Source organism: Diceros bicornis, chromosome 21, assembly GCF_020826845.1.
Source record: "Diceros bicornis minor isolate mBicDic1 chromosome 21, mDicBic1.mat.cur, whole genome shotgun sequence".
NCBI lineage: Eukaryota > Metazoa > Chordata > Mammalia > Perissodactyla > Rhinocerotidae > Diceros > Diceros bicornis.
The window spans coordinates 45,115,005-45,139,402 of NC_080760.1; the positions used below are offsets into that span (position 1 = coordinate 45,115,005).

General features: G+C 47.2%; 1 protein-coding gene across 1 annotated transcript in view; it reads right to left on the reverse strand.

The window, feature by feature from the left end:
- Positions 1–347: 347 nt before the first annotated feature.
- The window catches only part of ADCY8 (adenylate cyclase 8), a 227,264-nt gene continuing 203,213 nt past the window's right edge, over positions 348–24,398 (reverse strand). Inside the window, exons 15-18 of the mRNA XM_058564947.1 lie at positions 12,210–12,356; positions 5,243–5,335; positions 3,654–3,768; positions 348–835 (exon numbers count right to left, since the gene is read on the reverse strand). Of these exons, the coding sequence (XP_058420930.1) occupies positions 348–835; positions 3,654–3,768; positions 5,243–5,335; positions 12,210–12,356 (843 nt within the window). The remainder of the gene's footprint in view (positions 836–3,653; positions 3,769–5,242; positions 5,336–12,209; positions 12,357–24,398) is intronic.

The following is a 24,398-nucleotide window of genomic DNA, read 5'->3' on the forward strand; positions in this document are numbered from 1 at the left end:
AGCTTGGTGTTGGGCCTGGCACACGACAAGCACTCAGTAAATGTCAGTTGTATTGATTACTCCATTGTATTGAGTCTCTGTTTACATGTCCCTCTCTCACACTCACTTGTGAGCCTCTCAAGGTCAGGGACTAGGTCTTATTTACCTTTGCTTCCCAATGAACCTCGTACCTAAGAGATGATCAATAAATGTTTGTGATTGAAGAGAAACTCAAATCTTGTCTTTGATCTAGAGCATTCAAAGACCAATGAAACCATCCTTGTTCTAAAAAAAATTAAACCTCTTTATTAGTATATTTATTTTATATATAAAAGAAATACAAAAAAAGAAACACAAAGAAAATGCTTTTATGGCAAATCGGACTTGTCGGTGCCTTCGGCTTGGGCTCCAGGCTCTGGCCCGCTGGGTGTCAATAAAGTCCGCCGGTTGTAATGGCCCTTGATGATCCCCGTGTTGCTGTTCTCATTGAGTAGCTGCTTCTGCCTTTGCCTGTTGAGGGACTGGACAAGGCCCAGGACAACCGCGGCCAAGGAGTACTGCCCGGGCAGTCTTCTTGGGGGCAGGATGAACGGGTTGGGCTGGACTCTTCCCAGGAGAAAGTACGTTTTGATTTTTCCTTCCTGTTCACTGATGCCCTTGACGTAGATCTCCCCTCTGTAGTCAAAGGCAAAGCCCTGGTCCTTCAGGATGAGATAGGTCTCCTCTGGGACTTGGATCCTGCCACTGACCCCTGTACTATCCATTCGACTTGCCAGGTTCACGGTTTTGCCCCAAATGTCATACTGCGGTTTCTTAGCGCCGATTACACCAGCTACCACTGAGCCGTGGCTGATACCTGCGAGCAAACCAAAGGAGCAAGAGATGAGAGAAGAGGGACATCACTGAGATGGCCGCACCCCTGCCTGGGACAGTGATCATTAAGGGAGTGATGTCTGCGGATGAATTGCAGGGTCCATATCCAGCTTTTGTCACTTATTAGATGTGTGACCTTGGTCAGTTACTTACAGATGGGAAAAGCAAGGCCCACATAGGCCTTGCTTTTCCCATCTGTAAAGTAGAAATAATAAAAGGAGCATGAAATGAGAATATAAGTAAAGCGTTGGTATAGTACCTGACAACCAGTGAGTGCTCAAGAGAAAATTATTATTATTCTCACATGGATGCTGACTTAGTCCATGGGATGGACAGAGAACTGGATCAGGAGTCAGGACCCTGGGATCCCCTCCTGCCTCTGCTGTTACAGTGCTCTGAGGGCTTGGGAAGACCTTTTCCTTCTCTGTTTTAGTCCAGGTCCTGAGTATCATTCCTTCGGTCCATGGTGACAGCCTCCTAATGGGTCTCCCTGTCTCCCCACTTGTCCTCCTGCAGACCGTCCTCCACATGGCTGCTGGAGCAGGAGGGCCTTTCTGAAATGCACATCTGATCAACCCACTTCAACACCTGTCACGGCTCCTTTGGCCTAGGGGATAAAGCCCATCCTCCCTAGAATCACAATTGAGGGCCCCTCAGATCTGGCTTTTGCCTAACTTGCCAGCCTCATTCATCACCACGCTCTCCCTTACCTCTGTGCTGTGTCCATACTGAACTGCTAGAATTCCCCTAACCTGTCAGTCATTTCCCACCTTTATGCCTTCATCCCTGCCTTTCTCTCTGCTGGGTCTGTTACTTCCTCCCAAGTCCATAGTTTATTTGGCAAATGCTTTTTAAGACAGCTTCAATGCCTCCTCCTTTAGGAAACATAGACGACTCTTCTAGGAATGACAGCATTTCACTAAACATGTTCTTAGTCTCCTTCTAATAGACTAAGACTTTCTCATTCATTCTACAAACATTGACCAGGCACCTACTATGTAGCAGGCGCTGTTCCAGGCATTGGGGACACGGTGGGGAAGAAAAGAGACATAGCCCAGGCCCACATGGGGCTTACCTTCTACTGCAGAGAGAAAGAAAATACTAGAAAATGTAATATAATATCAATGAGTAATAAATGCTATAAAGAAAAACCAGTCAGGTTAAAGGGATAGAGAAATATGGTAGGAGGAACATTTTGGAGCAGGGTGGTTAGGAAAGGCCTTTCTGAGCAGAGATCTGAAGAAAGTGATGATACAAGCGTAGATATCTGGGTTAGATCATTGTAGGCAGAGGGAAGAGCAAGACACACACACACACACACACACACATCCAAGATATAATTGACTGTGAAATTTGAGAAATAGACCTCTCAGAAAGTGTGGAGTCACAATGATGGATAGCTCTTTAAAATTTGCAGAGCACTTTTATAGCCATTATGCCATTTGCTTCTCACGTTGCTACTATGCTGTAGGCAGGGGAGGTACTGACATAATGCACAGTTTACACACGAGGAAATTGACATTCAGAGGCTTAAATGACAAAGGCATAGAGTGGTTACAGCTGACCCAAAACACAAATTGAGATGCCAAATCCAGTTGGGAAAATAATTTTCTAATCTCTGAGCTATGCCAGCTGTATAATATATCATACCAAGGGTTGGACTTGACCCCAGCGACATTTCCTGAATTTACATAGAATACCCCTTTGTTCAGAGTTAAAGTTCTCCTTTTTATTCCAGGTTCACCTGTGTAGTCAATGATTTCGGAAAGGACACGTAGAATCGATGGAAGACATGAGGACAAGCCCTGAACATTCCATCCATAGATCAAAAACATAAACTATAACTTCTCTTATTCCAATAAACAAAGGCGGTGGCATTCCTTAGATCTGACAAGTCAGATACTGGTATTTCTTGACCCTTTTTTCTTGAAAGCTGCCAAGGGAGAACCAAATAAAGTAAAATGACATGCCAGCCGGAGGAGATCTAAACTATGGGGACTGCAGCGAAAGTTGTCTTAGACTGTACCCTGGCAGCCAGAATGTCATTAGTCTCATGGAGCTGCTGCCAGCTAGTTACCCCTCTTCTCTGAGATTACCCATCTCTAAAATGGGAATGTGGACCCGGGCAGGGGCTTTCAGACAGTGCTTTAGGAGGCTCTCCAGGCTCAGCAGAGATGCTGAAGAAATTGGCAAACTATAGAAATGATAAAAGATTAAACCACTATTATTCACATTGCTATGATTGCTGTTGTGTTGTTGCTTTGCACAAAAGTGTCTCTGAACTCAAGGGAAGGGTGAGCTGTGTGGCTGAATGAAGAGCTATAAGGCTATCTGCCTGTCCCTGCTCAACACAGGATCTGACATCCTCAGGAGTAGAATCCTGCTTTTGCCTTAAGGCATTTTCCAGAAGAACCAGAGAGCGATACAAGGACCGCCAGCATGGGTGACGCAGAAGTCAGAATGCAATGATTCATTAGCTGGCTACCTCTCTAAGCAGGGCCTTGGGTGGGTGGGATACTGGATAAGTAGGTTGGAAGAGAGGTTGCTATGGGCTAGTATTTGCTTTGTATTTCTGCACACAGGCCAGTATCCTTCCATTGCTTCCAGCCTCTTGAGTGAGAGGAAGCCAGAGAGGCCTGAGCTGACCCTGTCCCTGTCCTCGGCAAGGTTACAGTAAGCCTGCTGCATTTTGCAGGAAAAAGCTTCCCTGGCTTGATGCCCAGGGCATGGGAGGGCCTGATGGAGCAAGGCCAGCCAGCTCTGTGGGGCCCCCACTTGCCACACTTCCAGCCATTACTCACCAATCCGGAGTTCGAAATTGTTGAACGAATGCTTGTTGATCTCCTGTATGCTTTCGGTCAGGGCGAGAGAGAAGTCGGCCAGGGCACACAAATGGCCCCACTTATCTTCACATTGCTGGAGCAAAGGTGAGAGCAGAAGTCATTCAATGTGGCAAACAGGAACATTTCTGCAGCAGGGGCCTGCTCTATGTCCTCACCCCGCCTGCACGTCCCTCAGACGAAAATAACCAACTGTGTGAGTCCCTGTGCACTCAAGTCTTCGGTGTTTCAGAAACATGGGACAACAGGAGATTTGCTTAAATGAGTATAGTGTGTGTGGCTCATCATCTTCCTTTCTCCACACCTACACTTGTCTATTCAGGTTGACACATCATGAATTCCTGAGAATGCTCACTCGTGTGTGTGTGTGTGTGGGTGTACGTGCTCCTATGTTCGTATGTGCAGTGTTTCCAATCTAGGAACCATGTCTATTTCCTTTGAAGTACCCATAGTGTCTGTTTCAAGGTCATTTCACATAGACATTTGCACAAAACTCCTGAGGGAAGTGCAGAGTAAGCCTCTGTCCCTCTCTGAACCTCGGTTTCCTCATCTATAAAACGGAAGTAAGCATAATTGCCCTGCCTCCCTCAGAGGGATTGGATGAGATTGTACATGTGAAAGAACTTTGTGCCCCAACAGTTTGCAAACAGTTTCATGAAAGGGCCAGACAGCAAATATTTTAGGCTTTGTGGGCCATATGGTCTTTGTCACGACTACTCAGCACTGCCTTTTTAGCTCGAAAGGAGCCATAGACAAAATATAAATGAGTGACTGTGGCTGTGTTCCAATAAAATTTTATTTTCAAAAACAGGTGGTGGGCCAGATTTGGCCTTCAGGCTGGCCCTGCGGGCCCCCGCTGTAGAGTGCCATGCACATGTAGCCAATGACTAGCATGAGTTTCTTCCCAGATAGTTACTCTTGGAATATTTTTGGGGTTTTGGTTGGAAAGAAAGTGAAGGAGGGATGAGAAGAAGAATGAACATTCCTTCTCTCCAGTAACTTAGACTCATATCCATGTGGCATTAATTGAGGACCTACTAGGTACAAAGCTTTGAGTGGGGAGCAAGACATTATCTTAGGTAATTCATCCACTAACTCTGGAAGGTAGATGCTAGTGTTTCCACTTAACACTAGCGCCTGGCACAGAGTCAACACTCAAAAGAGCAGGAGCTATTGCTATCATTACATACTACTTTTGGAGGAGAAAACAAAAGTAAGCATAAGAAAACAAGCGAGTATCAGGGGTTTAGTGACACATGAATAAATCCTAATCAGGGTATTTCTTGACTCTGATTTTGTTCATCAAGTGAACAGTGAGGTTCAGAATGAAGCTAGAGGTTTCTCAATCATAAAGAAGGATTGTTTCATTGAGTAGACTCTACTAACCTTGGGGGCAAATGTACATCACACAACTAGAATATCCAGTTCATCAGATTATCTGCCTACCAGTCCCCAAGCTGCCTGGTGATGGTGGCCTCACCTTCTTCAGCACCATGACAACAGTAAGGCCCCTGCCATAGGTTTTGGTTGAGTCCAAAGAATTCCTTTACCTGTTTTTCAGGTGACAGGCCTGACACGGCCATGTAGGTGCTGCCAATGGTCTTAATCTTTTCAATATCTTGAAACCGGTCTTCACCGAGCAGCTGAAACAGATCCAGGCAGTGGTGTTAGTCCTGGTGTTTATTCTTCCAGCAGGCTAGGGTCCCCCAAACAGGCCCCTGGCTCACACTGAGAATCTACCTCTGACTGGTTTAGCATCCTTGAGGTAGCTACTTTTCCTTCTGAGAATTATGCATTCAGGCAGTCAACATATATTCATTGAGTACCTGCTAAGTGCCAGTCACTGGGATGAGTGTGACAGATACTCTTTAAGGAGCAGGTCTGTTTCCTTGAATCTTTGAAACAAACAAAGTTATTTTACTAGTTTAAAGAAGAAATCACAAATGTTCCCCAATCCACCAAAAAATCCTTTTGGCTTTACTTTTGACATGTATGTAGAGTCTTAGCACTTCCCTGCCAGCATCCTGGTGGAAGCCACCTTACACTTGGTTATTATATCACACTCACCCATCTGCTCCTGCCCTTACCCCCCACCCCCAGTATGGCAGCCAGAGTGATCCCATTCACATGTAAGTAAGACCACTTCCCTGCTCTGTGTAAAACCCTCCTGTGGCTTCCCATTCTACTCAGGGTCAAAGCCAAAGTCTTCACTGTGACCTCTGAGACCCTCCATGCCCTGTCCCCTTCTCTCCCTCTGCTCCAGCCACACTGAACTTCTTGCTGATCCTAACAAGCCAGGCTGATTCTGCCTCTGCATTTTCTGTTCTCCTGTTGGGATGCCTAGCACAGTAGGGATGAACGGATGATTGAACAGAAGAGTGGGTACCACCCTTGACATTTCCTTCATCCTTGCCTGCAGTTTGGATTTTAATGCTAAGAAAGAGAAACCTTTGTCTAAACTGTGGTAAGCAGAATAATGCTCTCCCCACTCCTCCCCAAAAGATGCCCATGTCCTAATCCTTGGAAGCTCTGAATATGTTACCTTACATAGCAAAAGGGATTTTGCAGATTAAGTTAATGATCTTGAGATGGGGAGATTTTCTGGATTATCTGGGTGGGATCAATGTAATTACAATGGTCCTTATAAGTGAAAGAGGAAGCCAGGAGACAGAAAAGATATGACGGCAAAAGCAGAGGTCAGAGTGATGTTATTGCTGGCTTTAAAGATAGAGGAAGGGGCCACAAGCCAAAGAATGCAGGTGGCCTTTAAAAGCTGGAAAAGGCAAAGGAACAGATTCTCCCCTAGCTCCTCCAGAAGGAACACAGCCCTACTGACACCTTGATTTAGCCCTGTGAGATCCCTTTTGGACTTCTGACCTCCAAACTGTAAGATAATAAATTTCTGTTGTTTCAAGCCACTAAGTTTGTGGTAATTTGTTGAGGCAGCAGTAGAAAGCTAATACAGCAATGATTCATTCAGCGTCTATGATGCGTGATGAACAAGACACATGAGTTCCCAGCCACCACGAAGCTAACAGCCCAGGTAGGGGGTCAGATGTTAGGTAAATAACCACAGAAAACACACTCTAGTTCAACTTCAGTAAAGTTTATGAGGGAAACATACAGGGTGTAGGAATGAGGAAGATGGACCATTTTGATAAAATCCGGAGGATCTGGGAATGCTTCCCTGAGAAAGCGATTTCTAACTTCAGCTCTAAAGAGGGAGGAGGGGTTTTCCAGTAGTGGGTGTATGAGCTTTGTGTGTTGGGATGCTGGGGGCGCGAAAAGATTGGGAGAAGCATCCAGACAGAGGGGACAGCATGAATGAAGCCCCCAGGTTGGGGAGGACACATGATAGGTTCAGAGAATTAAGAAGAGGCCTGCTGTAATTTTCCCTCTTAACAAACTCTTCGTAGACACCACTTTTCTTTCTACTTGTCTCCTTCCTTTTGCTATAAAATTTCTCAAAAAGTAGCCTCTACTCACTGCCTCCAATTTCTTCTTCCCCATTCTTTTCTAAACCCACTGAGGACCAGCTTCCCCCCACCCCTTATGCCCCTGAGATGGCTCTTGTCTCGGCCACCAATGACCTCCCCATTCCTGCCCAGTGGCCAGTCCTCAGGCCTCACCTTTCTTGGCCCATCAGCAGCATTTGACCCAGTCGACTGTGCCCAGTTGACGGTGACACCTTTTCCCACCTGTTTCTGCCCACTCATGGTTTTCCTTCCACTTCACTGCAACTCTTCACCAGTCTCCTTTGCTAGTTCCTTCTTATCTTTTCTATCTCACAATGTAGGTGGCCCCAGGGCTCAGGATCCACCTAAACTCACTCCCTTGCATCTCATCATGTCTCATGGCTTTCAACACAATCTCTTTGCTGAAGACTCCCCAACGTCTGTGTCCTCCCTTGACCTTCAGACTCATCTACAGTGGCTAAGCAACAACCCCATTACAGGTCTAACAGGCATCTCCAATCTGCCTTTCCCAAAGCTATGTCCTTGGTCCTTTCTACCCACCTGCCTTCTTGATTAATGGTGTCTCCATCTTCCCAGTTGTTCTGGATAAAAACCTCATAATCCATATCTAATCTGTCAGAAGATCCTTAGTTCCACTTCAAAGATATCCAGATTCTGACTCTGTCTCACTACCTCCACTGCACAGGTCACACCTCCATAAAGCCAGCCCAGAGTGGAGGCACTAGGTTCAAAACTTAAACTTCTCTGGCTCCAAAGTCTAAATTCTAGCCTCTTTTTTACCTGTGTTGGCAGGTATTTAGATGTAACTTCTGGTTCTCCAACTCTCTGCCTCCCTTTAAGATTGTACTATCCTCAGGGGCTCATGCTGTCCTGGAGGTGGGCAAACAGATGGGCCAGACCAGGAGGACGTGGTGGGTTTTCTATACACATCTTGCTATAGGCATCCTTTCAAAATTAATCAGGAGCTAAGAAAACTTGGAAAATTCCAGCTGCAGAGAAACACTTCTGGGAAACATGGAAAACACAGGTAGGTGCTTTTGTGATCTGCTTTGGTGTGTATGTGTGTGTGTAGACTGATTCGCAGCCGAGGCAGCCTTTGTTCATTATTTTTAATCTCTTGAGCTAAAGTGAAGCCACTGTTCTGCCCTGGCTGAGATTCCGCAAATTGCGCCCAGGGCAGAAAGGGGCTGCAGCACCCTGCACATCCTCAGGCTGGGACCATATCTGACATTTGCCCTCAGACACCACTAAGCAGGTTTGGTCTTTTAGCGGCCCTTCAGCTGTGAGTATTTTAGCTTGGAGATCTTGGCATGCCTTTGGTTGCCCAGCTCCTTCCCTCTGCCTCGTTGCAGCTGCATTTCCCCAGCTTTCTTCAGGGAAGGAGAACTCTTCCTTCCTCTCTTCTCTTCGGAACTACTTGGCCCAGGGCCAATTTCAGGCCCAGGCAAAGCTGCCTTTGTTTCAGAAGTCAATTAGGAGGCAGCAAGCAGCTTCATTATTTCATTTAATATCCATGCAGCAAATTTATCTACTATATTGCTAAAAGTGTCTGGGGCATAATGTGGTTCCTAATCAGCCCCTTTATTAATTCACTAGTCTGCATGGAGCGCTGAGATGTGAGATGGCTCCTCAGCCTTCACCCAGGCAGAGGCTGTGGGGGCAAGGAGCCCTAGCACGGGGTTATTGCAAACTGAGTCTTGGGGCATGCGCTCTGTGCAATGTTCAGTTTTCCTCTGAGCCAAGACTGAATTTTGCATGCTCTCAAGTTCCTGTGGTAATTAGATCAGCAAAAAAAGAGCAGCATCATTACTAAAGTGAGCGCCAGAGTGTCTGGCTGGAGCTTAGCCAGCGCAGAATCTAGAGGATATCTCTTGACCCAACGAAAGAAGGCATGTCTGGGTGACCCACGGACCTGTGTGGCAAAGCTGACAGTGCTTGAGGTTGGCAAGCCAGGGAACGTTTTTTTCCTGTTGACTACATTCTCTTCCTCCTTCTTCCTCCTCTGCCCCTTCTCTTCTACTTCCTCCTCTTTCCATTTCTTCTTTTCCTTCCTCCTTCTCATCTCTGCTTCTCCTCTCTCTCTCCTTTTACCTTCTCCCCATCTCCTCCTCCTCCTGGTCTAAAGCCCAGCCTCCTGGACCAATCCCCTCCCCCAGCCTCTCCAACTTCCCTCTGCAAATACCCATCTATACCACTAGGGGCGCTGTCTATTTTTTGGATGACTCGAGGATGTCTACAATTTGGGGCACCGAGATGTAAATTTAGTTCAAATTTATTTATTACAATTTAAACACATGCTAGTGAGCACTCTTGGAAGATGGGGTGCTATAGAGCTTAAAATAAAACAAACCCTGATGTCTCAACCTTCAGACAGATTAGTATTAGTGGAGTTATTTTTATGTTTTTATTTGAAACTGTGTTTGCATTGCACAAGTCCATCTTCACCTTACTATTTGCAGGCTGGTTTCTGTCCCCCCAGTAATTAATTAATTGATCAGTTGATTGCTTAATTCCTTTAGTAAATACTTAGCAAGCACAGTGCTAGGCCCTGGGGACTTAGGGTACATAAGAGTATAATTTCTATCTTCATGAGCTTATGGCCTAGCACAGAGAACAGGAATAAAGGTGCCATTACCACGGAATTGCCTTCCGCTCCTCACATCACAAGGCCCTCTGTAGGAGTCCACTTACCACTGACTCCTTGTATAAAGGCAACTCATAGTCACCCTATCTCTCCCCGGACTATGCAGCCATGCGAGGCAAGAAGTGATTGTGTCTTATTTATCTTGACCCCCACCCCCATCCCTAGGACAACTAAAACGGCCATCACTGAGTTAATGACTATAAAACCATGAAATGCCAGCTAAGTGACAAACAGAGCAACACCACGATTAAGAACCAAACAGTATGGGGGCCGGCCTGGTGACGTAGCGGTTAAGTTCACCCACTCTGCTTCGGCAGCCCAGGGCTTGCAGGTTTGGATCCTGGGCGTGCACCGACACACCACTTGTCAAGCCACGCTGCAGTGGCACCCCATACAAAGTGGAGGAAGATGGGCACGGATGTTAGCCCAGGGCCAATCTTCCTCAGCAAAAAGAGGAGGATTGGCAACGGATGTTAGCTCAGGGCTAATCTTCCTCACACACACACACATAAAACACAGAAAACCAAACAGTATGGCGGACCTGGGTTCAAATCTTGACAGCGCCACTTAGTAGTGGCAAAGCCTGGGTACTCTTGGCATCTCTGAGCCTCAGTTTGGCTTATTTATAAAATGAAGGAACTCCTATTCTGTGGGTTTGGTGTGAGGGATAAATAACAACTAAATGTTATAAATTGAAAATGCTTCACGTTGGTGACAACACATGGTAAACACCTATATTAATAAGATGGGTTTCTGCCCCTGAACTGAGTGGCTAGGAGGGGAGGCAGATCTGTACACTGAAGGGTTTCAGGCACTGTGGTGGGAGGTTTTTTGGAATATAAGTTATTCATCAAAAAGGGAGTGACAACATTTACCTGGGTAGGGAGGGGATTAGAAGAGGTGTCACAAGTAGAAATGATATTTGAATTGACTGTTAAATAAGTATTAGGTTTTCTGCTGGCCATGGACTCGAGGGAGAAAGGATGGGTATGGTGAGGATGGCATAATTTTTGGGCAGAAGGAGAAGTGTGTGGATTAGCCAGGTGGACTTGATGGCCTGTAAGTAGCTAGATGGTGCTGGATGGTGGGCCAGGTGGCATGCAGTGGGAGGGAAGGCTGGAGAGGGTACAGGGACAGTAAGTGCAGAGCCTCTGGTGAGCTTGTGAGGAGTTGGCAAAGGGGAGCCACTGCTAGGTTTTAGGTTTCAAATGGATGTGACAGACTATTTCTGCTTTTGGTGGTTGCTGATGGCGAGATGCAGGAGGGAGAGCAGTTAGGAGATGATTGCAGTCGTCCAGGTGAGAAATAAAATGGCCTAAATCAAGACAAGGGCAACACTGATGGTGAGAAAGGGGCAGATCTGAGAGCCACTAAGAAGGAATCCACAGGACTCAGTGGGCAAACGGAATGTGGGGATGGAGGGAGAGGACGTTGTTCAGGGCGATGTAGTAAATGCCGTTGGTGTCCCACCAAGATCTCCTTTATGGGGCCATCTTCAAGAACGCCATGAGGGCTGGACGCTGACAATGCATTTCTGTACCCTTTTGGAGAACTGCCCTGGAGCCTCCTTGCTGGAAATGCCTGGAAGGTTATGCACCTCCACCGGGGCAGCCCACAGCCAAAGGCTGACCAGTACAGGTGTACAAAAGCCTGGTCCCCTTGCCTCAATGTGAGACAACTCCATGGAACCACTTCTGCTCCTGAGCTCCCCAGGGGGAAAGAAGATAAAGCCAGACTTCAGCTGAACCCACATCTTTGCTTGGCTTCTTCCCTTGCATTCCCTCAATTAATCACTTACTTCCCAGCTCAGGCTTAGGCAGGTGATGGACACTGGTGTCCTACTGCAAGTTGGAGGGTAGGGAGGAGAATGCCCCCTCCTGCCAAGTCTATTTATGTAAGTGAAGTGCAGCATGAGTATTTTGTCTCCCATATTATGTGTTCTTTAAACTCATGGAGCCTGGAAGAAGAAAGTACTATCTGGAGTATGTTTATACTTGTGTTTAGGTCTCTGACCAAAAGCTGATTGACGGCTTTATCTTTGGCACTGTGATCAGATGGAGAAATGTGCCCATCAGTGCCCAGTCTCTGTGATGCTAGTGCCTGAGGAGCAGTGGCCTCCGATCAAGACCTGCTTTTGCCATTTGCTAGTTGTGCGACATTGGGTTAAATTACTTAGCCTCTCTGAGGCTTCTGTTCTTGATCTCCCAAATAAAGAAACAATAGCATTTATCTCATGTGATAATTGTGATAATTAAATTAGATAATACATGTTTGTATTTATAATGCAGCCTGGAATTCTGTAAGTGCAAAAAATGGTTATTGCTACAATGAACAACATGACGCTATGACAACAGTGATGCCCATATGCGACTGCAAATTTCTAAGGCTTCGCTTTACCTCGTCAAAGTCAGCAATGATCTCATTCAGGAGGCGCAGGCATTCCACTCCTTGGTTGTTCATTTCGGTCTGAGAGTAAAAGTCTGCAAACCCTGGGATGGAGGCGAACATCACCCCGACGGCATCATAGGATTGAGAATACAGCTCCTGGGCAGAGAGACACACAGAGAGAGCCAGAAAGAGTTATCAGAGGTGAGGTCCTGCAATGATGCTACCTGTGCGTTCATGCACCTGCACACATGCACAGACACAGAAAGGACAGAGAATGGGGCTCAGACACCGTCACGTCAAGAGCGTAAGCACGGCACCATCACCATGTGGAGGGGGACCATCGAAAATTCATGGTCTCCAGCCTCAGCTGGCCTCAGAGTTCTGACTGCCCATCTTTTTGTCCTCGGTTAGCTTCCTTTTCTGTTCTCCTGAGTGGTTAGTCCAAACCCTCACCACTCTCCTTAACTTCACCCTCCACTCAATTCCTCTCGGTAGATGATCTTATCTCTTACTTCACTGAGAAAACTGAGGCTCCTGGCAGTGCCCTACCTCTGTTCCAATACTCATACACTTGTCTACACTCATATATATTTTCATCTCTTTCGCTTCAACTCCAGAGGATTCATTTTTCCTTCTGCCGAAGGTCAACACTTCTACCTGATCTCTTGACCCCTTTCTAACTTCTTCAGCAACTTCTTCCCACAGTGATCCTTTTCTTTATTATTTCTTTTCCTCTCCTCCTCCTCCACCCCTACCTCCTCCTTTAAGTGTCTCCTCTAAGGAAAAGCACAACAGGCCTTGGATCCTGAAGACGCTTGTGACCACCGACCAGTCTTTCTTCATCTTCGTCCAAACTTCTCAAACTAGGTTTCTCCACTGCCTGTTCCTACGCTTTCAATGTTCATTCACATCTCAGGCTGAGATGAAATCACTCTGGAACAGGTCAGACTGCCAGCCAAAGTGGAAAAATTCCTACATAATTATCAATTCATATCTTTCTGCAGTTGATACCTCTGCAGATGGGTGTAGTGATCTCTCCCAAGAGCTTGAGTCTCCTGACTTTCTATGCTTCCGTGACACCATATTTGTTTTCCTTATGCCAGGCTCCTTAAAGGATACATTTTTTTTGCCTTATCTTCCACCTTAAATGTTGGTGACTGCTATGGTTCTATTCTTGACCCACTGCATAGTTCACAGTTTACTTACTTACCTGGGTCATCTTGTTCGCTCTCAGACTTTCACCAACATCCATATGTGACAGTCTCTAAATTCCTATCTCCGAGTCAGTTCTCTTTCTGGGCTTCAAGCTTCTGTCTCTCAAGCTGGGTTGCCCTCCCTCTCCTCAAATTATAAATACTGCACCTGAGTGCATCTTCTCTCCACCTAACCCTGTTCCTGCTCCCTCATTCTCTGACTCAATTGGTGGCACCAGTGTCGCTAAGTCATCAAAGTTAGAGATCCTCAGAGTCATCCTTAACTCCTTCTTCCCCATCATGTCCAGATTCAGTAAACTGCCAGGTCCTGCTGGGTTTCTTTTTGTCTCCTAAATATTTTTTCTAACCCTCCCACCATTGAGATTTATCAGGCCCTTCCCGTTTTCCTCCTTGACCACTAATGTGAGAGCCTCCTCCTGGGTTCCCCAACTCCAGTCTCGTCCCATCCAAAGGCATGTTCCATGTAGCAGCCAGAGCGAGCTTTTAAAGACACAATATTGGCCATGCCTCTCCCATATTTAAAACTCTCCAACAGCCCCCCATTGCCCTCAGGGTAAAGCTCAAACACAGGAGCATGGCATATATTCATATATTCATGCCCTCGCCTCCACCTATCTCTTCAGCCTCATTGCCTGCAATTCCCTGTGTTGGACCTTGTGTTCCAGAAACACCGAAGCATTTGTACTTCTGTGTACACACTGTAGTGGATGCCGTAGGTGTCCTGCCAGCATTCTCTCACCCAAGGTCCAACTGCATGGAGTTTTCTTCTGGCCACTAGAGGGCACTCTGTCCATGTGAGCAGCCAGCTGAAAGCTCCAGGAAATTAATGCCCCCTCAGGAGCCGCTCTCAACCAGTGACTGATGGCAATTGGCGTATAGTCCCCACATCTTTCACCCCTTGGGCCAGACAACCTTGAGGTATGCTTTCTACACCATTACCCCGAATTCCCAGTGGGATTAAGCTCCAGTTGCCGGAGAGATAACCAGTCTGATAAGGCAAGGCATCATTTATTGGTTACTTTCCGTTCTCTGCCTTCTTCCCACTCTCCTGCCTACCCATGTTTCCTGGGACCACCTCCAAGCAAATTACTTGCACTAGAATCCTTGTCTCAAGGTCTGCTTCTGGAAGAAGCCAAACGAAGACACACGCACTCTTCTGTTTCACATGTCAGTGCTTTTATTCTTACTGTCTGTCCCTTGACGGGACATGCCCTTCCTTCCCTGCAAGTAGCCTCCCTAACCAGGCTAATTCTTGTTTTCTGCCTTCATCAACCTCGTAGGTACAGTGTCTTCCATAAACCTTCCCAGACTCACACAGGTCAGCAGGTCAGGAGGCTGAGCTCAGTGCTGTGGCCACACCCTGAACATCTCTGCTATAGTCCCGGCAGCCTGCATTATTGCCTTAATGTCCATCTCTTCCTTTATGTGTGGACTCTGCGAGGGCAGAGACCCCATGCCATTCATCTTAGTGCATTCAAATCATCATCCAATTGGTATTTTTTGGATGCCTGCAATATAATGCTGCCCTATACAGGGTCTGGTGCAAGATAAATGCTCAAAACTGTTTGTTGAGTTAGTGACTCCTTGGCCTTTATAGGAAACATTAAAGCTTACCAAGCACTTTCATATAAACTCAGTGATTTAATCTCTGCAATAATCCTGTGAAGCAGATATGATTATTATCTTCACTTTACAGATAAGGAAAAAGAGACAGAGAGGACTTAAGTCATTGTTTGGGATCACACAGCTAACAGCAGAGGAGTCAGAGTTCAAGGACCTCCAGGGTCTTCCCCATCTGCACACTTGAACTTGCTTACTCTGTCTTCCACGCACTCAGTCTGAGGAAGATGGCATCCCTGATTCATGATCAATCAGTCTCGAGCTTTAAGTGTGGATGAATCGGAATGGATGCCTTTGCTAATCCTTGTCCAAAACAGCACAGGCAGCTGATGACTGGCTGCGTTGGGTTGGGTTGGTGGGGGGAGGACAGATTGCAGCCAAGGAGCGGAGCAAGGGCACCTGGCTTGCTAAGCCGGGCCGTTCACTTTGGCCTTGAACAATGGAGTGATGCCACCGGAGGAGCCTGACTCTCTGCTTTATGGGTCAGAGAACCTGCATAAACAAACTTACAGAACTGCATCCTGCAAATGGCTGTGGTTTAGAGAAAAAAATCTCTGTGTACTCTATTACCTTTTGTATTAGTTTGCTCAGGCTGCTGTAAGAAAGTGCAACAGACTGGGTAACTTAAACAACAGAAATCTATTTCTCACAGTTCTGGAAGCTACAAGTCCGAGATCAAGGTGTTGGCAGTGTTGGTTTCTTCTGAGCCACTCTCCTTGGCTTGGAGATGGTCATCTTCTCCTTGTATCTCCACATAGTTTTTCCTGTGTGTGTGTCTGTGTCCTTATTTCCTCTTCCCGTAAGGACACCAGTCATATTGGATTAGGGCCCACCTTAAGGACCTCATTCTAACTTCATCATTTCTTTAAAGATCCTACCTCCAAATACAGTTGCATTCTGAGGTCCTGAGGGTTATGACTTCAACATATGAATTGTGGGGGACACAATTCAGCCCATAGCACCTTTATGTCTATTTTCTGCTTAAAATAGAGGAAAAAAAGAGAAAACTCTACCGCAGCCCTCTGAAACCCATTCCATAATGATATAGTCATCCAAGTCCCCTCCCACTTCAGCTTATGCCTGCTGATACAAATGCCTCTGTGATATAAAATGGCCGGTCACCAGAGGTTTCTTATCAACCATTTGTCCGCTTGAGGGTTCTAATGAATCCTAGCTCCTCCCACACTCTTGTTAGTTTTAGTTCTCAGCCCTTGCCAACAACTGGAACATTCTGATTGCTTAAGTAATAAAGATAGTGCTACTAATGTCAGCTATATCCATTGGGCACTTACTATGTGACAGGCACGACATAGAACACAGCACATGCATCACCTCATTTAATGCTCACGACAACCCTGCGAGGTAGATACAGAGAAGATCTATTTTATCTATGGGGAAATTGAGGCATGTGGAGGTTAAGGAATTTACCCGAGACCCGCAGTTGTTAAGAGGTAGAGCTGGAATTCATACCCAGGTGGTCTGACTCTAGATCCCATGCTGCTGCTAATAATAATAATAATAATGATAGCAATAACCATAACCACAGCCACCGCAACAATAATAACAATGACAAGCAGGATGATGCCTAGGAATAAATGTCACTGGAACTAGAAGCTGGTTCTGGTACGTCCATTGAATAGATGGTGGATTGGACACTGGGGGTGGGGGCGGCCTACAGCGCATAAATGAAGAGATATGACCTGAGTTCAGGTCTCAACTCTGCTGCACCGTATTGGAGTTTGGAGGGGTGAACGGGGTGGGAAGAGACTCACCCCTCCTCTCTACCAGATGCTACCTGATAGAGAGAGTGGCTGAGAGGAACTGACCCTGGGCATTAAGCTTGTGTGCATGACATATAGCCTTTCTATACTGAACCCGCCATGCACCAGGCTGCACTGGGCTTTCGTGTGTTCTTACCCAATTTAGTTCTCACGTCAACTCAGCAAGGGCAGAATTGTTTCCCCATTAATCAGATGAGGAAATGGACTCAGAGAGGTTGGGTAAGCTGCCCTAAGTCACACAATTAGTTAGTGCCAGAGATGGAATTTGGCTGTGTGGACTGTCCAGCACCTCAAACAGCTGCCCTTGTCTGTGTCCTTTCAATAGGTCTTAAAGCCACAGTGAGCGAGCCGGTTTCCCAGGACTCAGTGATAGCCTGCCTGACACTGACGACCCAGCACAGCTGGCCTTATCGGCAAGAAAGTCGCTGCCCAGGGCTGGTGAGTGCTATTCTAGGACAAAAGCCCAGCGGGATAGCAGAAGACCAACCCCCATACACAGACCCTCAGGCAATGATGGATTGGACAACGTGGCTTGGATCTGAGGCCAAAATGGGAAGCTCTTGCTCCTTCCCGTGAGAGAGCTGCACTGATCTGACTTAGGTAAGTCAGCAGCAGCAAGGAACCTGGAGAATGGTGGGTCTCCGCCTTCTTGGGGGGCCTGTACTACTGGGCTTGCCACATGGGAGGAGAAAGCTTATTTGTCTTGGGCACAAACAGGTCCCAGAGGAATTAAGACAGACTGAGGTACTCATGAGCCTTTAGCACAGTGCCCGATAACTTTAGTCTCCCCAGTCATATCTGCCACTCTTGTGGGTAAGGTGGGGTAGGGGACAGTCAGAGAGGTAGAAACTCACTCCCTAGCACTTCCTGAGGGTGGACGGTTTCACAGGAAGTGCTTTCCTCAGTGTGTAAGGGCAGGAATGTGGGAACAGAGGAGAGGACGCCCCCGTAGATCTAGGCCCGTGACTTGGGGCAGTGAGGTTAATTCTCTGTGTCAGGGTCCTCAGCTATAGAGGGGGATGCTGAGTCCTGCTCTGCTTTTGCCCCTGGTTTCCCTGAGATGCTTTGCACGACATTGTCCCTTTGCCCCTCTGCACCATGGTCGATGGTGGCTGTGTTTTCTCCTGGTGGCACAGCTCCTGTCAAGTGACCTGTCCTTCGGCCACGACTGTCATTGGTCCCAGTGACTGCTTTGCCCTTTGTCCCTTCAGGCCTGGGGTGGTAATAGCTTCCCAAGACTGCTGACCCCATGAGGCTTTATCACCCCTTCTTTATCCTTGTTGCTTCAATCAGAAAAGCGGTGGGCACATCCAAATTAAGATAATTTGGGAGGGGTTAATTTACAAAAGGCTTAATTAGAAAGATAAGGGCAGCGTGTCGGGGACCCCTAAGAAATCCCTCAGGAACCCAGGGCTAGTGGCAGTAGAGCTGCCATCCCCTGGGCTCAAAGGGATGAGAGCCCAAGATGAGTGACTTGATTTGACATTGGAGACAGCACAGCAGTGACCTTGAGAGGAGCTGTCAGCTTCTGTGGAAGGACATAGCAGCCTCAGATGATCCCAAGAGAGGGAACCAAGGAATAAATACCCTGACTTCACTCTCCTTCCCCCTCCCTCTGATCGTCTACCCAGTGCCCCCCATTGACGACCCTCAGTTGGGTGCCGGGGGGGGGGGCACGCGAGGTCACTGATGCAGCCGAAGCAGGTCAGCCCCGCCCCCTCTAAGCAAGCAGGGAGCAGGGGGTGAGGAGGTTTGGAGGGGCACATGGAAGATATCTCATCATTCAACTCGCTCCAACCAACCGCTTTGAGTATGCCATCTGTTTCTTGCTATTTTGGGTTCAAAGAAGATAAAAACGCAGTAAACTGGGGAGAGATTGATGAATATAGAAAAGCTATTATTGTTTTATTGTCATGCGCCTCTGGTTGGACGTACAGGTTTGGGCTTCGTAGGGGATTTTGAGTATATGCACGCTTCCTCCACCCCCACCCCAGATGCCAATATGCAGACTTGGTCTCCTCTTTGCCCAGGAAACTGTAGTCCAGTCCTTCACCTGCCCACCCCTGTCTGGGTTTCTTATACTAAGTTGAGCCACCTCTCTGCAAGAGAGAAACAATGCCTGAGACCTGTTGGCCTTATTAGGATCCCTTCACGTCATTCAGGTCTCCACTCAAATGTCATCTCCTGGGAGAGACCTTCTGTGACCACCCAATGTAAATGCTACCCTTTCAAGTACTCTAGTCCCTTATTTGGCTTCCTCTGCCCTCGCAGAACTTATCACTACAGGGCACTGTGTTATATATTTATTCGTTTTAAAGTCTGTTTCCCATCAAGATACATGCTTCATATCAGCAAGGACTTTGTCGTTTTTCTTCGTTGTTTGAACCCCAGGATCTAGAACAGCACTTGGCACATGGTTGGCCCTCCATAAATACTTGCTGAGTGAATGAATCAGTGGGAGGTGGGGCTGTGATTAGGAAGGAGTAGAAAAAGTAACGATGGCTCCCATTTACCAAAAATCATAACAGCTAACAACTGATGTGGTCCTAAAATGTGCCAAGCAGCACTTAAGCAGTTTATGTGTAATAACTTATGGAAATGTTGGAACAATCAGATAAATGTGGGAAGTATCGTTACCTTGTAGATGAGGAAAATGAGGCCCAGAGAGGTTCATCCCTTGCTCATAGTCACAGAGGCAGTTAGAGGAGGAGACACGACTGAATCCAGGGCATCGGGCTTCCAGTGCTCCATAGGGCTTTTCTATGCTGAGACCGCCTTGCACCAGGCTGCATTGGGCGCTTCATGTGTTCTTACCCAATTTAGTCCTCACAGCAACTCAGCAAGGGCAGTATTATTTCCTCATTAATTGGATGAGGAAATGGACTCAGAGAGGTTGGGTAAGCTGCCCTAGGTCACACAGCTAGTTAGTGGCAGCGATGGCATTCGTGCTGTGCGGACTGTCCAGCATTTCAGACAGCTGCCCTTGTCCGTGTCCTTTGAGCAGACCTTAATACAGCCAGGATGAGCAAGCAGGTTTCCTGGGACTCAGCGATAGCCTGCCTGACACTGATGACCCACTGATGGCCTTATCTGCAAGAAAGTCGCCACCCACGAGTGGTGAGTGCTATTCTAAGCCAAAAGTCCAGCGGAAGGGCAGAAGCTGCCAGAACCTCTGTGGGGGTGACACAGCCAGAACAGACCCGGACAGGATGTTCTGGGGGGCGAGGCTCTGTCCTCCGCCCTGTTTGGATGGTTTGAGTCATCGCTTGTTGCTGCTTTCCCTTCTCTCCTACCCATGCCCTAAGGGCAAGGTGGAGGAGAAAAAACACAAAATTTGGTTTTGAATCTACACATATGGGCATACCTTGGAGATATTGCGGGTTTGGTTCCAGATTACTACAATAAAGCGAATGTGGCAATAAAGCAAGTCACATGAATTTTTGATTTCAGAGTACATATAACAGTTCTGTTTACACTATACTGTAGTCTATCAAGTGTGCAATAGCTTTATCTCTAAAAAAAACAGTGTACATACCTTAAGTAAGAATACTTTATTGCTAAAAATTGCTAACCATCACCTGAGCCTTCAGAGAGTCATAATCTTTGCTGGTGGAGGGTCCTGTAAAAAATGCAGTATCTGTGAAGCGCAATAAAACAAAACATGCTTGTACCTGGGTTTGAATTTGAGCTCACTACTCACTAGCTTTGTGACCTCGGGCAAGTTCCTTTACTTCTCTGAGCCTCTGTTTCTTCATCTACAAAATGGGGATAATCATTATTACCTCCCTATTGCTCACATCCGTGAGCACGGCTGTGGCCCCATGGGAGCTGGCCCTGAATCAGATTTTCAGAGGTTTGTATCACAGCTCAGATTTGTAGCAAGAGCAGAAGCTAAAAATACCTCTTACAGTGACAGAGCATGAAAGTGGGAGTTCTTGCAGCCACAGCAGTCCTGCCTCTGCCTCTGTCACCCCGTCACGTATGACACTACTCTGTCTTTCTCTCTGTCTCTCTCTCTCTCCTATACACACACACACACCAACACCAAACTTTTCCACACATACATCCATATTTACATACATATCCCAATTCTTCCAAATACCTACACAGTGTAAGCCCTGCCACACAGACACCATCACGCACGCGCGCGCGCACACACACACACACACACACACACACACAAACACCCTGATCTTGCCAAACTCCCAGGGGCAGCATGATAAGGGTCACATGGCACAGAGGGAAGAAATCCAAGGGACCAGATTTGAGTGGTAGCTTCACTTACAGAAAGCGAGGCGTGTCATGGACTTCTCTGAGCCCCAGTTTCTTATTAGCGTGGGGTTAACAGAACTCTCCTCTGAAGGTTGTGAATAGAAAGAAAGATCCTTTTCACCAATTGCCTTCCCCAGTACCTGGCACACAGTACGTGTTCAGTAAATGGTATTTCATCATAACGCGAAAATTCTCTAGGCAATGTAAAAACTTTCTGTGTTTAAGCCTAGTCAAGTGTGAACTGTTTAAATATTTATAAAACCCCAAATAAGCATGATGAGACATTTTATTGAAAATGTCTTATACATACGATTAAGGCTGAACCTGCCATTTATTTTGCTCAGTGGGGGTTTGGCCTGGATCAAAGCTGATGACCTGGCGTCTCGGCATCTCTGGTTGGTCTCCTTCCTTTCAGAATGAAGTCAGTATGCCCTTGCTCTTCCCACCAGTCCCGAACACCTCATTGTCTTGGTGTCTTGGTTGAAAAGCAGCTTTCCTTTCATTTGTCTCTGGGTTTTCCCTCTGAGGGTTCCAATGTTTCAGCCTCTCCTTCTGGTGGTCATGGTTGATGCACATCAATATTCTCTCTGCTGTCTTGGCTCCCTCAAGAAGCTCTTGCAACAAAGCCCCCGACCTTAGGGAGCCTTGAGGAAACCAGGTCTGAGCCCAGTTCCAGAGAACTCCATCTGTTGAGGAGGGTGGGGTGGTGCCTTGATCTGCATCCGAGAGACCCTCAAGGGCCTGAGAACATCAAGAGCTGATTATTCAGCTGCAGATTAGTTATCCTCTTGGCTTTTCTTCCATTGGCCTTTCTATGGTGGCTTGGATGGGAAATGGACCCCCTGGGTCTCTCCGAGTTCTATCCTAAGGCAAAGGTCACAAACCCAAATGCCTTTAGGGGACCAAAAGGTAACATAGTGACAAGATATGATGGATACATTGGAGACCCCATTCCATGCCTAAAGGCATCAAATCCACAAATTAAAACAAATAATCCAACCAACCAACCCACCAACCAACCAGCCAACTACTGTCCCAGGCCCCACTGGCTCACTGGTCAGATTTGTCACAGAGTCAGCCAGTTTGTGACCTTTGTTCCAAGGGATTTTCATCTCCTGTTTAGCTCAATTTGAAAATCAATATTGCAAGGGTTGTCTTAGCACAGCTTCCCAGACAACTCACATTGCCTCTGTAGCATCCTTGTCAAGGGCTCGCCTCTCCCTAATGAATGCTTCAGCAAGGGACCTCACTGCTCCAATTCATCCAAAAACCTTTAAGGAACACGGCCACAGGGCAGGCATAGCAGGCCCCGAGGATCAGTGGTGACCAAGGTTGGTGCAGTCCCTGCCCTTGTGGCACTCACAGTCTTGGGAGGATGAGACAGCCTGATGGCTCCATCCTCACAAGGCTCCTCCTAACACAGAGCCCAGGTTTGTACCCTGTAGACTGTCCCTGACCCCAGGTCTGCCCTCCGGAGTCTCACAGAGTAAGGCCAGTCCCTCCCATGTGACGGCCCCTTGGGCATTTAAAGGCATCTTTCAGTTCCCTCTTGAGTTACCTCTTTCTAGGTGGTTAGAGGCTGAGTCAAATGGTTTGATTTTTTTCATTTCTCACCTTTCACCTCCACTCCTTTATCAAGGCCTATTGATTCCACCTCCAAAAGGTACCTGGAATTCATCTACTTCTCTCTATCTCCACTGCTACCATCCTAGGCCTCCTTGTCAGGGCCTTACTTGGGCTATTTTAGGGTCTCCTAACTGGCTTCCAGTCTTGCGACTCTTCTCTCCACTCTCTACCAGCAGCCAATCAGATTAGGTTACGCTTAAAACTTTCAAAGACTCCCATTGCACTTAAAAGGGTGCCCAAAACCTTAGCATAGTCCATCAGATCTGACTGCCAGGCCCTGGCCTGGGTTTTCCTCCACCTCACTCACCATTCTACCCTTCATCCTTGGAATCGTTGGATAGTGTCCCCTAAAATTCACGTCCACCTGGAATCTCAGAATGTGCTCTTATTTGGAAATAGGGTCTTTGCAGATGTAATTAAGATGAAATCACACCAGATTAGAATGGGCCCTACGTCTAATGACTGGTGTCCTTATAAGAAGATGAGAAGACACATGTCCTTATAAGGAGGGAGAAGCCCACATGAAGACGGAGGACGAGGTTAGAGTGATGTGGCTACAAGTCAAGGAGCACCTGGGGCCACCAGAAGCTGGAAGAGGCAAGAAAGACGTCTCCATTAGAGCCTCCAGAGGGAGCACGGCTCTGTCAACACCTTGATTTCAGACTTCTGGCCTCCAGAATTGGGGGAGAATATATTTCTGTTGTTTTAAGCCGCACAGCTTGTGGTACTTTGTTGCAACAGTCTTGGGAAATTAATATGGTCTTCTACGCTGGTCTTCTTCCTGTTCTGTGGGCACCCCGAGCTCCTTCTCCCCGGGTCTCTGCTTATGCTGCTCCTCTCTTTCCTGAACACTGCCGCCTCTTCCCCACTCTCTTGGCACAACTTGGTCTTTCCTATCATTCAGTCGCAGCTCAGATGTGGCCACCTCTGAGCAGCGCCCCTGACCACACCTGCCCTTGCCAGTCACTGACTAGCAGGTGATCTGTGCATGCCCATTGGAGCACCGATCGCAACGTAAAGTGTCCTTGTGTGTTTCTGTACGGTTGTCGTCTGTCTGCCCCCATTACAATGTAAACTGTGATGGCAAGTCCTTATCTGTTTAGTTCACATGAGTGTCCCAGGACCTCGTACGGGGCTAGCGTGATGCCTACTGCACAGTCTGTGCCCCATAAATATTTGTGTGACTCAGACCCCTGAAAGGTTTAGTTTGCTTTGCTCAGACAAAGCTGTCCTTTCATGGCCAAAGGCTAAGGCTTGCACTTGGCCAGGCATCAGCCCTTAAGCCAGCCATACAGCACTTGGCATCCCTTCAGGGCTGACTCCACATCACCACATCAGTGTTCACTCCTTGGTAGGACACAGTGGTCTCTTCCCGACCTGGCCCCTGCCTGCTTCTGCAGCCCGCCCCCAACACCCCCAGCTTCTTCGCTGTGCCCTGGACACACTGTGCTGTCAGCTCACACCAAGTGTCCTCTGGACTCTGTGCTTCAGCACAGCTGTTCCCTCTGCTTGGAATGCTTCTTCTCACCTTGTCTGCTGAGTGCCCAGCACATAGTAGGTGCTCAATGATATTTTCCTGAGGATGGTTGAATAAACAGTTACCTCCTCATTCATGAGACCTAGTGCAATTGAAGACTCCTCCAGGAAGTTTTCTCTGATCTCTTTACCTCCTATCCTATGGAGGA